Genomic DNA, 17154 nt, shown 5'->3' on the forward strand with positions numbered 1-17154 from the left:
ATATTGAATAATAAGATAAAATTTGAAAGCTGTGAGGTTATGCAGTGGCAACTCTTTGACTTCTGAGACACACTTGTCATTTACAAACTGAGTTTTCTGCCTAGGTACTAAGGCACTGTGCTATAGGAAATGAAAGTGTAAAATTCTGTGTGACGTGATAAAATGAAATTGAAGATGGAATACATATTGTTAAAGCATAATTTCCTAACTCTTAAACTTTCCTTTCAGAGAGACACATCTCAATTCAAAGGCAGCTTGCTGATTTAGAGAAGTTAGCTTTCGTAACTGAAGGGGATTGTGACTCTGCCAATTCACTGAACTCAGATAATCTTGATGCAGGTATTTCCATCTTTGGAGGGTTTCTGTTTTTTTTTTTGGTTTTTTTGGTCAGTTTCTAATGATTTGTCATCTTTCTACTCATGAAAATTTTGGTAAGCATGAACTTGTTTATTTCCGCCAAGCTAGGGCAGAAGTAAGATAATGTTTTTTAACTTAGGAAATGGTACACTTCTATATGTAAGGGCACTGTGAGGTAAGTTATTTCACAACCCCTCAAGGAAATTACAGTCTCATGGATATATAAGGGCTTTGTTAGGAATTAACGTTTTACTATGAGTAACAGAAATCCAAAAAATCGTATGGAGGCTTTTATTCTGTCACAAGAAAGAAATCTCAAGACTGGCAAAGTAGAGCTGGTACAGAGTTTCACAGTGTTGTTAGTGCCCTGAGCTCCTGTCGTTCTACTTTATCATCCTTAGTGCTTGGATTCCATCCTCAAGATCTCCTCATGGTTTTTTGAAGTAGAGAGTATATTTTAAAAATTGTGCTTATACTTGCTATGTGCTATATGTGAAAGATATTTGCTGGATTAAAAATTGAGTTATTGGGACTTACCTGGTGGTCCAGTGGCTAAGACTTTGTGTTTCTAATGCAGGGAGGCATGGGTTGGATTCCTGGTCAGGGAACTAAGATCCCACATGCCACACAGGATGATCAAAACAAAAACACCCTGGTATAGTCAAATAAATTTTTTAAAAATTGAGTTACTGTTTCTGTATATTTTATTGATTTAAACCTGGATTTGAGATTTATTTTTAGTACTATTAAAGTTATTATTAAGATACATTACATTTCTAATTAAATGAAACTTCTGTTTTGATGATCCATAATCTTTTTAATAATATGTTAATGAAGAAGGAAGAATTTAACAAATTCAGTAGTAGGATGTGTGCCGTGTGCTTAGTCAGTCATGTCTGACCTTTTGTGACCCCATGGACTGGAGCCTGCCAGGCTCCTCTGTCCAGGGGATTCTTCAGGCAAGAATATTGAAATGGGTTGCCAGGCCCTCCTCCAGGGAATCTTCCCAACCCAGGGATCAAACCCACAACTCCCACATTGCAGGTGGATTCTTCACCATCTAAGCCACCAGGGAAGCCCAGAGCCACTGTAATAGGATACAGAGTATTGTATCCAATCTGCCCCTTCCTTCTTTCATTTTTTTAATTCCACATGTTAACTGTTTTTGTTGCTGCTAGAGTAGAATACCAGAGCTGATACTTTTGTCTGTCTAGCTCCTATCCCTCTGTAAGTGTGACAACTCCTGCCTTTTCCCCTGCCCAAAGTGCAGAACGACATTCTTTCTGGAAGGCATTTTGCCTGGGGGGATATCATGTAGTTTATCATTTCCTCATCTTCTCCATACCCAGTGGTAACAGGGATATCAGCTCGCCACAGAGAGGAGAGTTTTAGGATAAAAATCAGTCACTGACAGTGTCCTAAAACAATTATTGTTAAGTACCTGCTGAGGCAAGAATGACTTCACCTTAATAAATATTAAGAAAGATGTTATCTAAGGAATGTGTGTGTGTGTGTGTGTTTTGAGAGGCAAGGATGAGAAAGGGTCCCCTGTTAACTTCTTTCGTAGGCAAATTTAAGCATGAAGAGCTGGTATATTCTCTGCTTTATTGGTTCTTTTTTCATTAACAGGAAACAAACAGGCTTGTCCATTGTGCCCCAAGGAGAAATTCAGAGCTTGTAATAGTCACAAGCTTCATCGTCACCTTCAGAATTTACACTGGAAAGTCTCCGTCGAATTTGAAGGTTTGTATTTTTGTACTTACTAAAAAGTGATGTAAATGAAATTCACGATTTTGTACTAGTTTTGGAATTTTACTGACAACATAATCAAGTATCTTCAGTTTAAAATTATGAAGGATATAATGCCCCTCTTTTAATGTATTTATTAATAAAGGACCACATAGTTCTCTAGGCAGTAGATATTTATGACACCAGTAGTTTAGTTTGACAAACTATTAAGTATCTGTTCTGTGTTGGGTACTTGGCTTGGCCCTGAAGGCCCACATTACTTAATGAACCATGTTTTCATAAGTTTTACTTTTCCTTTTTTTATTAGAACAACTACAGTTTTTAATTAACTACGATTAATAGTTTTGAAGGTATAATAAAACAAGAAAATAATTGGTATGAATATTGGAAAAGAGAAGATAACATCTCTTTTTTTCCCTGCTGCTGACTTAAAAATGAACAGAGTTAATGAGAGTTTTTGGAACAGTCGTGAGATATAAGATAAATATTCAAACTCAGAGCCTTTCTCTACCCTTGATAAATGGAAATGAGGGGAAAAAAAAGTTACAACAGTGACAAAAACGGCACAATTTGAGGGAGTAAGTTTAACAAGAGGATTCAAATGAAGAATGAAGTTGAAGGACAAAAAGCACGATTTTACCAAGTTAAAAGACTTCCTAGGGAGAGTTATTGTTAGATTCTGAGGTAGTGAATTATGGATTATATGTGTTTAGTTACTCAGGCATGTCCGACTCTTTGTGACCCCATGGACTGTAGCCCGCCAGGCTCCTCAGTCCATGGGATTTCCCAGGCAAGAATACTGGAGTGGGTTGCCATTTCCTTCTCCAACGGATGATATATTACAGCCTTTTTTTAGAAAGAAATTTGGCAACATTTAAAAAATTTAAAATATTTTTCCTCCAGGCACTCCCTCTGCTAAGAGTAAAGGAAGCAATAGACAAAGATGTACAAGAATGTTCATTGCATCATGTGCTTAGAAACAAAAACTTGGAACTAAAAATCAAAGATGATTGAATAAATTATGGTACATACGGACCATGAAATATTATGCAGCCATTGAGAAGAGTGTATTAGATCTATATTAGCTTGCTTGGAAGGATTTTCATGGTAAACTATGAAAATAGTAGTGAAAGTGAAGCCGCTCAGTCGTGTCCGACTGTTTGCGACCCCATGGATGGTAGCCTACCAGGCTCCACGGTCCATGGGATTCTCCAGGCAAGAATACTGGAGTGGGCTGCCACTTCCTTCTCCAGGGGATCTTCGCAACCTAGGGCTCGAACCCGGGTCTCCTGCATTGCAGACAGATGCTTTACCGTCTGAGCCACTAGGGAAGCCCGAAAATAGCAATATATATGATAAAAACAAAAATACTCCCCTCCCCCAAAAAAACCCTAAACATGTACATACTTAAATTTGTATATGATTATGCAAGTACACTGACTGTGAAATGTGGTTATCTGGAGTTTCAACCAGACTAAATGAAACAGTCATTATAAGACACTCCAAAAAGAAGGCAGAACTATTTTCTTATAGTATTGGTAAAAGGTTGTCACTAGTTACTTAGAGAAAAAGTGAATTAGAGACTAATTCAGAAGCCATAGTATCTTATGTTTAATTATTTATGAGAATGTGTAGTAAACCATATTGACTTCTTAACAAAAACGATCTCATTTTAATTACAAAGGTAATGAAGTAATTGCTTTATATAAGCCATTGTTTAATCTCTGGTCTCTCGCCTCCAGGTTATTCCCTTCTGTTTGATGGTTCATGGTAATCTTTACTGTCATGTTCTTTAGGCTGTTGCGTTCTTTCACATGATGGTGATCTGGTAGATGGGGAATATGATAGCTTTTGTCTTTGTGAACAGGCTTCAAAGTAGTTGGCAAATATGTTGAATAAGATCTGCTGAAGGAATAGAAATGAGATGAAGGACAAAATAAGAATGCCTTACCTAACTGGAGAAGACTGCATTAGACGTGAGAAAGAACATGTCTTCAGATTTAGCCATACGGATGTTGAGATTCATCTAGTGGAGGGAGCCTGGAGGGCACATAAATCTGCAAAGGTTTGGGCTAGAGATACATATTTGGGAGTTGTCAGAATACAGATGGTATTTAAAGCTGAAAGTCTGGATGAAACGACCTTAAGAGTACATATAGGTACAAAGGAAATGGTCCAAGGTCTGGGTCCTAAGACACTTCAGGATACACAGCTAAGAAAAATGATTGGATGTAAAGTGAACTGAACTAGAAGTATGAGAAGAAGGAAGTTAGAGATAAGTTTACAGTTTTTGAGTTAGGAGTAACTGGAAGGCTTTGTTATTCATTAAAAAAGTAAAAAAAGAAACCTGGTTCAAGAGTCAAGTGAAAAGTTTAGTCCTTGACAGTAGGTTTTGTTTTGTTTTTTAATGTTTTTTGGTTACACTGGGTCTTCATTGCTGTGCGCAGGGCCACTCTTTTTTGCAACGTGTGGGCTTCTTGTTGCCGTTCCGTGCCTTCTCTCGTGGAGCCCAGGGTCTAGAAGCATGGGCTTCAGGAGTTGCGGCACCTGGGCTCTAGAGCTCAGGCTAAGAATTGTAGTGCATAGACTTAGTTGCTCCGCAGCATGTGAAATCTTACTGGGCCAGGGATTGAACCCGTTTCCCTTGCCTTCGCAGGCAGATTCTTATTCTTTGCATCAGCAGGGAAGTCCTTGACAATAGGTTTTGAAATAATCACTCACATGTCTTGAGTAGGCGATTGGAAGTAGAGATCTGGCCCTCAGGAATGAATTGATAATAGAGCTATAATTTGGAATTCCTTCTCATAGGGGAGATAGTCGCAATCATGAAAGGCATTCAAGTTAGTCAGGAAGTGAGAAAAAATTTATGTAGCAGATCCATCATACAGAAAATCTACATTTTAGAGTATGAGAGAGGGAAGAGGATCTGTAAAGATTAAGTAGGAAGTACGCAAAGAGAACTAAGTGCCATATCATTGATGAAGAAGAGGCTGTGTAATAGTAAATGCAGCATAAGGCAAGAAGATGAAGTTGAGAAAAAGTCAAGATGGCAAAAAGTAGATGAGAAAACTGAGTCCCAAAGAAGCTACATGACTAATGCAAAATAACAGATGTTTTTGGAACAACCAGATTCTGAACCTAGATCTCTTGTGTATGTTTTTATACCGTGTCATATATAACAAATGCATAAAACTAAGTTAGTCTCATTCAGATAAATTATGACATTACAGATATAAGAATAATCCCCATTATTCTTATAAATTTGGTAGTAATTTTAATAATAATTGAACTTTTGATGAGCAGTGATAAGACAAGCAGCAGTTCTTCCTTCTAGGTTACCGGATGTGCATCTGTCACTTACCTTGTCGACCGGTGAAACCAAACATTATTGGAGAACAGGTAATCACATGTTAGATTTGTTGTTTTTAGATTTAGCTATCTCTAAAGGAAGTACTTGCTTTTAGACTACTTGCTTTTAGACTTTTACTTGTTTTAAGACTAAAATGTGTGTATTCAGCAATGAGATTTACTTTAAGATTTTGTTTTCAAGGGCTTTCAGATTACCATAGTAGGAAAAATAAGAAATGTATGAAAATTGTTGCTGTATTGAACTTTTCATTTTATAGTTTTTAATTTCAGTCAGATCACCTGCTATCATATGTTCGAAAGGAAAATTAACCCACATACTAATTTTGAAATGGAGAATTTAAGTAGAAAGCACTTTTCTTTCCAAATAAATTTTGGTCATAGAATAATAACTTAATTTCTGTGGTTTAGCAAAGGTCTTAATAGTGTTGATTCATACTCATCCTCCCTATGCTCCTCCTCTTAATTTGTCAAAGGACAGAATGAAGACACTACTGAAACCTCAGTAACTTTAAAAAGTACATGTGTTTGTATTAGGATACATTTAACCTTTGGGGAATACAAATTATAAAATATTTTATAGTGACACTATCCTGAATGCATATTAGCTTAATAAATCATTATTAGTAAATTTTCCTTTTAGGCCACACAAAAAAAGTAAAGTATTGGGGGAGAAAAACATTCTTAAGTATACTTTGTCAGGATAATGCTTGGCCCATTAACCCTATCTAAGATATTTTGAGTATGATAATCACAATGCCATAAATTGTGGAATGTTCTTGACTGTTCTGTCCTTGCCCTGTGATCCGCGAGTAAAGAGTAAGAAGGCATCATAAGCAGGGAAGAGCTATTGGAAGTCTTCTTGTTCTTAACTAAATAAGAAACTAAAAAGTGAGAACTTTTTGCTTGAAAAAATAGACTTTTTATTATGTCTTTAACACTTAGGAGTGTGCTAGCACTAGCTCCAGAGAAGGCAATGGCACCCCATTCCAGTACTCTTGCCTGGAGAATCCCATGGACGGAGGAGCCTGGTAGGCTGCAGTCCATGGGGTCGCTAAGAGTCGGACACGACTGAGCGACTTCACTTTCACTTTTCACTTTCATGCATTGGAGAAGGAAATGGCAACCCACTCCAGTGTTCTTGCCTGGAGAATCCCAGGGACGGAGGAGCCTATGGGGTCGCACAGAGTCGGACACGACTGAAGCGACTTAGCAGCAGCAGCAACAGCAGCAGCAGCACTAGCTCAGATTTCCAGAAATCTGGAGAGCCGGTTGTTAAATGTGGCCATCATCAAAAATTTAAAAATGTGAACTTAAAAGTAAATAAATTATATTAAAAACAAAAGTAATGAATACTCAACAACTCACTACTTCCCAGTTATTTTACTATATCTGTGCTCGTGTGTCATTTATATGTATGTACTGTGTCTGCATGGTGGCAGTGTTCTCTGCTGTGATACTGCACATCTCTTCCCTAATTCACATTCAGTGATGTCACATGGGTAGCTTGAAATGTCACATGTGGAGCTTGACATTGGCTATGGTAGAGTGTTTAGATCACAGACCTGCAGACACTACAAATGAGGGCCGTATTTTCCCGGAGAGCCAGTTATATGTCTGCCAACACACTGCTGCTATATTGTACCATTTATAAGTGTTGCTTATAGAAGATAAGAGTAGTTATTTGTTGATTAGAATGAATGGGAAAAAACTAACAAACTTGTGACCTATTGTAACATTAAAAAGCAGATGTAAATATAGGTAAGGAAATAAAGATCCTTTCAGAGTCACATGGCAAAATGAATACTATCTTCTAACATACTTAAATTCACAACCTTAAATAAACTTTTATTTCATTGTCTTAGTAAGTTTTTTATGTATTTAAATTAAATACTCTGTTTGATAGATATCCAGTAAAATGGGCGCCCATTATCATTGTATCATTTGTTCAGCAACAATCACCAGAAGGACAGATATGCTAGGACATGTCAGGCGCCATGTGAACAAAGGAGAGACTAAATCCAGGTATATTGCTGGTGAGTTGAGCAATCTCATTAACATGTTAATAAGTAGATCCTTAAACAGTGGTCTAATTATTATTTTTAGACATCAGACAGATAGAATACTGTGACTTAACCAGATCATTTAGTTAACTGCTAATCCATCCAGTGTTTTTTTTTTTTTCTGTGAGACTCCCAACAGTATAAACTGGTCTCAATTTAACAGATGTATTTAATACATGAGTAGAAAAAAGCAGCTGATGCCCAGTAAATGTAGATATCCTAATGAAAGATAATAGGATTTTATTACTGATGGCTCCTGTACCAGTAACTATCTTAGACTTGTTGTTGAAAAACACTGGAAAAAGGAGGCAGAGTGATATATAAAGATTATTTATAGTCCTGAGTGAGATCAAGTTATTAGTAGCTTATTAATAGTGAGGTTGTTCCTTCTCAAGAATTAAGCCCTTCTGCCCTAAGGCATCCATTATATGTAATGAATACATCTAGAATGGTACTCTGGACCTTTCTTTTAAGTATTGAAAAAAGTAGTGAAATAATTATTTGAAGGGCTTAATTTTCTCACAGAACCTGGTTTGAGAAAGGCTTATCTTGTGAGATATGTGACTTGACACTTAGGTGAGTACAGAAAGATATGTAACATAACAGTAGGAAAGATTACTTTTATGTGGCATTGTAGAAAGAGAAATATGGTTCTCAGTTAACATTCTGATTGTAATTTGATCAAGAAATCCAAACATAAATAATCTCAGTTATTCCCCTCCACATATTATTCTTTCTCCTTTCTTAAATAATTAAAATATATTCACACAAATATATCAATATTTCATTTGAGTTTATAGGAGAATGATTCTAATGTATATTAAAAGTAGAATAATTGTTTTATACATTAGCTTACAGCTGTTGGAATATAATTTGTGATTTAAAATCACAAAAATATTCTGAAGTCAAGCATGTTCAGGAAATAGAGTGACTCTTAGTCATCCATGCTAGCTAATGGAATGTTACCACACAGGTTAATTTTCTAACATTTAAACCATAATAAAATATGTGTTTAGCAACCAGCCTCTATAAACACAATATAGTGTTTGATGAGTAAAGGTTATTTTAGAATTTGGCACAGTCTTAGGGTAACTGTCCTTAATTAGGTGTACAGATACATTGATGTGTTAGACAGTTAAGATTTTAAGCTGATAAACTTTAATTCACCAAATACTTAACAGAATGCTGCTCTTTTCCATAGACAGGGCTATGTAGATCAATTTTGGGTGATTTTTTTTTTTGACATCTACTCAACTGATTTCATTAACGTGAAACTATTATAAAGGAAGGTTATTTTTTATGTTGTTCTTGATATTTATAATTATTTTCTATTTCACTGGAAATCTTTTTTTTTTTTTTAATTTTAGCTTCTGCTGCTAAACCACCTAAAGAAATTTTGAAAGAGGCAGACACAGATGTACAAGTTTGTCCTAACTATACTGTACCTCAGAAAACAGATTCTTATTTTAATCCCAAAATGAAACTGAATCGGTAAGATAAATTTAAAAAAGAGTTATGTAATGCTTCAGATGCTTCAATTCGTTACAAATGTACCTTCTCTTAATCTTCTTGTTCTAATATATTGAAATTGAAAAGTAGGTATGGAATGAAAATCATTTATTTTGCATTTTCTCAGAACGATTGTTTTATTTTTCTGCCAAACCAATTTTTTTCTCGGAGTAAAGTAGGTCTAACTTTATATAAAATTAAAGGAACAGACTGATGGGCCTCTGCCAAGTTTTATTTATAAAATCATTGTTCATAGTAAATACTTGTTAATAGAACACAATTTGACTAATAGTTTAATTTCACAGGTTTTTAGTTCTTATACTATTAAGTAAGGAATATGTTATTAGGTCTCTTTTCAAAGTAGTTTGCACAGTAAATAGGAACACTTTCTCACTGTTCTTAAAATCCACAATGATGAAACCATGGTACAGTAAAATTATTTCAGATTATTTTCCTTCTTCTAGGCAGCTGATATTCTGTACACTGGCTGCTCTGGCTAAGGAGCGAAAACCTTTGGAATGTCTAGATGCCTTTGGAGCAACTGGTAAGTGATGAAGCTTTTTTTGGAACCTCACTTTATCAAATCTGTACAGTATCTTTTCTTTCCCTTTATTTTTTCCTTGTTGTTGTTTAGCCACTTTGAGAACTAAGGGTTTGTTTATATCATGTGAACCTTAAGAGATTTTTTTCCCCAGTTTTATTGAGAAAGAATTGGCATACATTACTGTATGGGTGTACAAGTTTAATTAAGATGTAGAGCATGATGGTTTAATTTACATATACAATAGGTTCAGCTAACATCCATCATCTCTTATAGATAAGTAAGAAGAAAAAAAAGTTTCTCCTTGTGATGAGAACTCTTAGAATTTATCCTCTTAACTTTCCTCTATACAACTATTACCTATATTTAATCATCATGTTGTACATTTCATCCCTAGTACTTATTTATCTTATAATTGGAAGTTTGTGCATGCTTGCTGAACTTCCTGTACAGTATCTTTTCTTAGGAAATGTATATGGATATCACATCAAGCAAAGTATTTTTATATTAAAAAAATGCAAGGCAAATTTTTTATTGTGGAAAATTTTCAAATATATACAAAACTAGAGTGTATAATAAGTGAATTCCTTTATATCCATCACTCAGTCTTCTATCTGTATTCCTGTGCACTTTCCTTTATAACTCATTGCCCTGTACTCTGTCTCCTTTATTTTGAAGCAAATAACAGATATGTCATTTCATCTGTAAATATTTCCATGGGATCTGTAAAGCATAGTGAAGTGAAAGTTGCTCAGTTATATTCAACTCTTTGTGACCCCATGGACTGAGTCCATGGAATTCTCCAGGCGAGAACAATGGAGTGGGTAGCCTTACCCTTCTCCACGGGATCTTCCCAACCCAGGGGTAGAACCCAGGTCTCCTGCATTGTGGGCAGATTCTTTACCAGCTGAGCCATAAGGGAAGCCCAAGAATACTGGAGTGGGTAACCTCTCCCTTCTCCAGTGGATCTTCCCGACCCAGGAATCAAACTGGGGTCTCCTGCATTGTAGGTGGATTGTTTACCAACTGAGCTGTGAGGCAAGCCTGTAAAAGATAAGGACTTTTCAAAATTAAAACCCATATACCATATCACACCTAAAAAATTAAGAATAATTCTTGAATGTCATCAAATGTTTAGATAGACCTAATTATTCCAAATTTTTAAAAAATTTAAGTCAGAATCCAAAAACTATATATTTCAGTTGTTTGATAGGTCTCAAGTCCCTTTTTAATCTGTATTTCTTTTCATCATTTTGTGTGTATGTGTGATAATTTGTTGATATAAGAGGTCATTTGTCCTGTAGAGTTTCCCACAGCCTAGATTTTTGCTGATTGTATCATCATGGTTCATATAAGATATTCCTCTATTTCTGTATATTGGTAGTTGGATGTTCAGGTTTGGTCATATTCAGACAGGATTTTTTTTTTTTTTGCAAGAATACTTGTTTGCAGCAGTCAGTAAGCACTTGGTGTTTGGTTGATTTGTGTGTGTGTGTGTGTGTGTGTGTGTGTGTGTGTGTGTGTGTGTCTGTGTTGGAGTAAACATTGCCTACGTATTAGGCAATGAGATATTATGGTGAAATTTTAAAGACTGAGAACATTTTTCCCAAAAGGACATAACAGTATAGAAAAGATTGGAAAATGTAGAAAATTTCTGAAAAGCCACTTGTACCCTATCCTATAAAAGTTATAGGAGTGTATTCTTGGGAAGTTTGTACCAGTAGAATGAAAGCACGACCTAGTTCGGCCTAAGTTCCTCACCTCAGAGAGAAGTAGTGGCTGGAAGCATGGACTGTGGAGTCAGACTGACTGCATTCAAACCCCAGCTTTATAACATGCCAGCTGTCTAACCCCAGGGAATTATGCTTTAATTTGCTTTATCTATCCAAAAGAAGGTACCTACCTTAAAATAATGTAAAGATTAAGGAAATTAATACATGTAAAGAAATTAGAACAGTATCTGGTATATAGCAAATGCGATAAAAGTATTCAGTATCATCATTATTATATTATTACTACTACTACTATCATCATCATTAGTAATGTCTCAGTGTAGAAATGGTAAAAGTGATGAAGTAATGATTCTAAGGTGATCATATCCTCTGAGCCGGTCAGATTTTAAATATGAATCATTTTTTTATTACTCCTTTTCCCACCACTATCCCCACACTCAACTATGGAACGGTTCTAAGTTTTCATTTGTATCGTGACTCATACTCTTTTTCATTCCATATCTGCCAATAGAGTGATTTTTAGCAATTATATCTGTCTTGCATGCTGTTGCTAAACAGCTTTTGCTCTCAAACACTGAATTGATCATGTTATTTTTCAGTCAAAAAAGTCATGCATCTTAATTGCCTAGAGTTCAGCTTCTCAGATTGCAATTTAATATCCTCCATAGTCTGATCACAGTCTACTTTTTCAGATTTATTTCCCACCATTTTCCCTCACACCGTCTTCCCCCACCCTTGTGTTTTACATTCAGTAATGTTTATTAAATGTCTATCCCAGGTGGCTTTAGTGGTAAAGAACACACCTGCCAGTGCAAGAGACATAAGAGACGTGGGTTCAATTCCTGGGTCAGGAAGATCCCTTGGAGGAGAGATTTGAACCCACTCCAGTATTCTTGCTTGGAAAATCCCATGGACAGAGGAGCCTAGTGGGCTACAGTCCACAGAGTCTCATGGAGTCAGACATGACTGAAGTGACTTAGCATGCAGCAGCATACCTACACTGGATACTATATATGTCTCTTAACAGTGGAGTAATTTTCTTTTTTCCCCCCTCTAGTTTTGTTGAGATATAGTCAACATATATAACATTGTATATGCTTTAGGTATACAATATAATGATTAGCTATATGCATGTATTGTCAAATGATCAAAAAAGTTTAAATCCATCTCTTCACATGGTTATAGATTTTTTTCCCCTTTCTGATGAGATCTGCTCGCTTAGTCAGTTTCAAATAAATAGTATTGTTAACTGTAATTTCCCTGCCGTACATTTTATCCCCAGAACATCTTTCTGTTATAACTGCAAGTTTGTCCCCTTTGACCACATTCACTCAATTCTCCCACGCCTCCAGTCTCCTCCTCTGGCAGCCTCAAATATGATCTCCATTTCTGTCGTTTGGGTGTTTTTTTTAGATTCCATGTTTAATTTAAATCATATGGTATTTGTCTTTCTCTGACTTATTTTACTTAGTGTAGTACTTTCAAGGTCCGTCTGTGTTGTCTGAAATGGCAGGACTGCCTTCTGTTTATGGCCGAATAGTATTCTGTTGGGTATATGTATACCACATGTTCTTTATTCATTCATCCATCGATGGATACTTCAGTTGTGTCCATGTCTTGGCTCTTATAAATAATACTGCAATGAACTACTCCTCTTTTTTTTACCTGAAACATTAAAATTATTGTTTAGGAAGATCTTTTCTTTTTATGTGCCTTTGTAAACTTAAATAAAGCTCGTAGCAGTCATTTTGCTTGTTTCCCCATCTCTAAAATATAGATATTAAAACTTATTTCACAAGCTTATCTTAAGAATAGGAAAATAAATGTAAATGGCACATAGTAGGTGTTAATTTTTTACATTAATGAGTCACATGTATGCATATGGTCAGTACTTCCAGTAAATTGGGGGTTTTCTACTTCGTATTGGCTAGGCTGGTGTCACCATCTCCCATTTTGCAGTGAATGTCCCTTATGACTCAAATCCAACAGGGATAGAAAACCTGTGAGAGGGCCCTCTTGGTCTCAATTCCTCTTGATCATTTGCTTACACATACAGAGTTGTTTTTCACTCACAGTGATGCTGTGGTGCAGTATTTGAAAAGCATTCATCCACGAAAGTTTTCTTATTTTCATGTATTAGAGTAAGCTTCAGCAGGATGAATTCCAGCTTCTCAACTTCTTTTCAAGTAGAGAAACCCCACTCTTACTCATATTGTATATTGGATTTCTCTGTAAGATTTTGTTTGAAAAAAAAGTATTCCATTGTAAGAAGAAAGGAAACAAATATCCTATTAAACCCCAAATAAAGAATATACATAGGTATTTTATTTGAACATGGATTATAGAACAGTTTTTTAAGAATTATTAATGGAAATCTGCAGGATACATTTTCTTGTGGTAAATCTTCTTAAGAGGCATTTCAGTGAGAAAGTAGAATAAGAATTACTTTTGAAAATACTAAGATTTTGAAACATTTATTTCTGTTACTTACAAAATTATATTCTTTATTTTTATTACAGTTTTTATTCTTTATAATTTAAAAACCCATTTTTCTTCCAATTTCTCCTAAGGGATAATGGGATTACAATGGGCAAAACATCTTGGAAATGCAGTCAAGGTTACAATTAATGATTTGAATGAAAACTCTGTGACGTTGATTCAGGAGAACTGCCATTTAAACAAATTGAAAGTGGTTGTGGACAGTAAGGAAAAGGAAGAAAGGGAAGATATTCTGGAAGAAGGAGAGGAAAACCTTGGTAATATTAAGGTGACCAAAATGGATGCCAATGTACTAATGCATTTGAGATCTTTTGATTTCATGTAAGTGAAAAATTTTTTCTGTCATTTTCTAAACTGACTTGGATTTGAAGGGAGGTGGGGTAGAGAGGGGGCCGTTAAAAATTAAGGTAGTTTGTCATTGTTTATTTAAATTAATACAATATTTTGGCATCGGCTTAAGGAATGCCATAAGAGCATTTTCTAGCATTTGAAGTAATATGCCTGGGCATGATAACTTTTCTCTAAGCAGGTTTTATTTTCACATGTTTAAGATATCATAAGATCCTTTTATTGCTTACTTTAAAAACATAGTTAATGTTTTTAAAATAGATTTATGAAGTACTTTTGAATCCATGGAACTTTATCATTAGAAATATGGCAATGGTATGATTTTGATTACTAATATGATTTTAAATATGTCCATATTCTTTCTGATTTTAGACACCTAGATCCTTTTGGAACATCTGTGAACTATCTTGATTCAGCATTCAGAAATATAAGAAACCTTGGCATAGTGTCAGTGACTTCTACAGATATCAGTTCTTTATATGCCAAGGCACAACACGTTGCCCGGCGTCACTACGGCTGTAATATTGTCCGAACTGAATATTACAAGGAGCTAGCTGCAAGAATTGTTGTAGCTGCAGTGGCAAGGTACCAAATGGCCAACCTTTGTATGTCTGAGTATATGATAGAAAGAAATAATATTGCAAGAAGTGCTTATTTCATTCTTCAAAATATGCACAAAATACAGATTCTGTATTTTGTATATGTGATCTTGATTTTTTTGGAAATCTTATGTTGTATGTTAGAATTTTATTTAAAAGCTTGTGCCTAAAATAGTTTGCTCTCCACTTTAAAATGTTATTTAAATAAAGTAGTAAGAAAGAAAAAATGAAAGTTAACTTCAAATCATTTTGTTTCAACAGAGTAGATATAGGATGGTAGCACCACAAAAAGGGAAAGCAAAAATTGATCTTAGATTTAGAAATGATCATTATTTAATGTCCATTTCATCTTATCTTCTTTATTTATATAGTTTGAAAAAAATGATGGCTTATAAATTTGATTCTGTGAAATGATCTCACCTGTAAAAACAAAAAGTTCTGTTTCTCATTAGACTTTCTAAACAATTGAAGAAAGGAAGACTTTGAGCACCCATTTTATGCATAAAGTTATGCTCGAAGAATAGTAATAATACAGTGTCAATGAATATTAAGATTACAGATCATTACAGCCGGCGCTGTCACTAACGCCAGCACCAGTTTCACAGCATTTAGACTGAAATCCTTACCTCAGCAAAAATACAGATTATTAGACTTCATAGACCTTCAGGATTATTCCTAAATAACTAAAACCTCTGATGTTCACTTGGTACATGCCAAGGACCTACTGTACATACTTTAAAATGTTTATAATGTAACAGCAAATTCAAAGCAGTACATACAGACTAAGTTAGTGTACAACTGAAGAGGGAAAACTGAGTACATAAATGGTGTATCAAGTAGAATTTAATACAAAAGTATATAAACGTAATACTGGCAAGGACTTTGCTTATTCATTTTTTACCAGCTGGTCAGCAGCTAGCATACTTCCCTGCATGTATTTAGTACTCAGTAAGCATATATTGTTTGGAAGAAGCTTTTATAGAAAAAAGTAGGTAAAAATTTTAGAAAGAAAGATGGTTGTGATGACAAGAAACAAAGTGACATTAGAAACCAAAGAATATTGAGAAGATATCATAAAGGAACATGTGTAATTACCAAAAGCCTGCCAAGCACCCTATAATTCCCTGTGTTTCAGTTTGTGTAAAAGTTATAGTGTATAGTATGTATCTTTTATAGCCACTTTTTTATATATCTTTAAAACCACTGCTACAAAGAGTTAAATTTTTCTTATTTTCCCGTAACCCTTCCATAGTATATATACTGTCCAAGTTAATATAAGGTCAATATAATGCCAAGCAAAGGAAAATGATAAGCTCTCAAAACAACTTAAAAAATTTTTTTCCAGAGCTGCAGCCCGATGTAACAAAGGCATAGAAGTACTGTTTGCAGTGGCTCTGGAACATTTTGTGTTGGTTGTTGTGAGAGTTTTGAGGGGGCCAACTTCTGCAGATGAGACAGCCAAGAAGATTCAGTACCTAATCCATTGTCAGTGGTGTGAAGAGAGAATTTTTCAGAAGGATGGTAATATGGTAGAAGGTAAATGCAAGTTTCTTTTGACTGAATATTGTGTTGAATTTATGTGTAAGCCTCCAATAAATAAGCGTTTATCACATCCCTAATTTATACATATTGTTGTCCTTTGATTTTAAAGATTACAGTGCTAACTTTATTTCCTATACTGGATTTCCTTTCATCAACAGACAAGACATTCGTGTGAGTTCATTAAAGTCATTTACTCATTATAATTTATGCTCTCTAGCCATGCCTCCTGTCAAAACGCCTAGAAATAACTTAGTTTCCACTGTCACTAATTTTAGGAACATTAAGTCAGATTACTTCTTTGTTTGGGATGTTTCAAATCATTAATTTTATAAAAATAATGGTCATGTTTCTGACTGAATATAGAACCCATCAGTTGTAAAACTCATCCAGTAAATATTTATTGAGCCTCTACTATATGCCAGGCCTGGGGAATAGGAAAAAGATGTGGCATGTGCCCTCATCAGGCTGTTTCTAATTTGCTTTTCTGGGACATAGAAACAGTTGCCCGTTGTTTTCTGTTAGCTTCCTAGCATTTTTGAAATGTGGATTTTTAAGAACTCTTTATATAGTAGAATTTAACCCTCGGGGTGTGATACGATAGTTGTAGATATTTTTTCTCATTTTGTCACTTGTGTTTGCATCTTTTATTCTTTCATGCAGACATTCTTCATTGTTTCTGTTGTAAAGTTATTCAGACGCTTAATGTACTCTGCATTTTGTCTGTAGTTGGAAAAAGCTTTGCAATCCTAAATTATTCAGAGAAGGTTGTTTTATTGACTAGGTCACCTCTTGTCCACTTATTTGAGAATACCATATTTACCTTATACTAAAATCCCACATAGATTTGA

The 17154-nt window shown here is 35.1% G+C and overlaps 1 protein-coding gene across 2 annotated transcripts in view; it reads left to right on the forward strand.

Moving 5' to 3' along the window:
• TRMT1L (tRNA methyltransferase 1 homolog (S. cerevisiae)-like) overlaps nt 1-17154 on the forward strand; it is a 35116-nt gene that overhangs the window by 4764 nt on the left and 13198 nt on the right. For both annotated transcript variants that reach the window (XM_010853084.1, XM_010853085.1), the window contains exons 2-10: nt 229-339; nt 1987-2100; nt 5441-5505; nt 7379-7508; nt 8903-9026; nt 9509-9588; nt 13889-14138; nt 14538-14750; nt 16110-16300. In XM_010853084.1, coding sequence (XP_010851386.1) covers nt 229-339; nt 1987-2100; nt 5441-5505; nt 7379-7508; nt 8903-9026; nt 9509-9588; nt 13889-14138; nt 14538-14750; nt 16110-16300 — 1278 coding nt within the window. The remainder of the gene's footprint in view (nt 1-228; nt 340-1986; nt 2101-5440; nt 5506-7378; nt 7509-8902; nt 9027-9508; nt 9589-13888; nt 14139-14537; nt 14751-16109; nt 16301-17154) is intronic.

The sequence above is a fragment of the Bison bison genome, unplaced genomic scaffold (assembly GCF_000754665.1).
Source record: "Bison bison bison isolate TAMUID 2011002044 unplaced genomic scaffold, Bison_UMD1.0 scf7180017864322, whole genome shotgun sequence".
In the NCBI taxonomy this organism is placed as follows: Eukaryota; Metazoa; Chordata; class Mammalia; order Artiodactyla; family Bovidae; genus Bison; species Bison bison.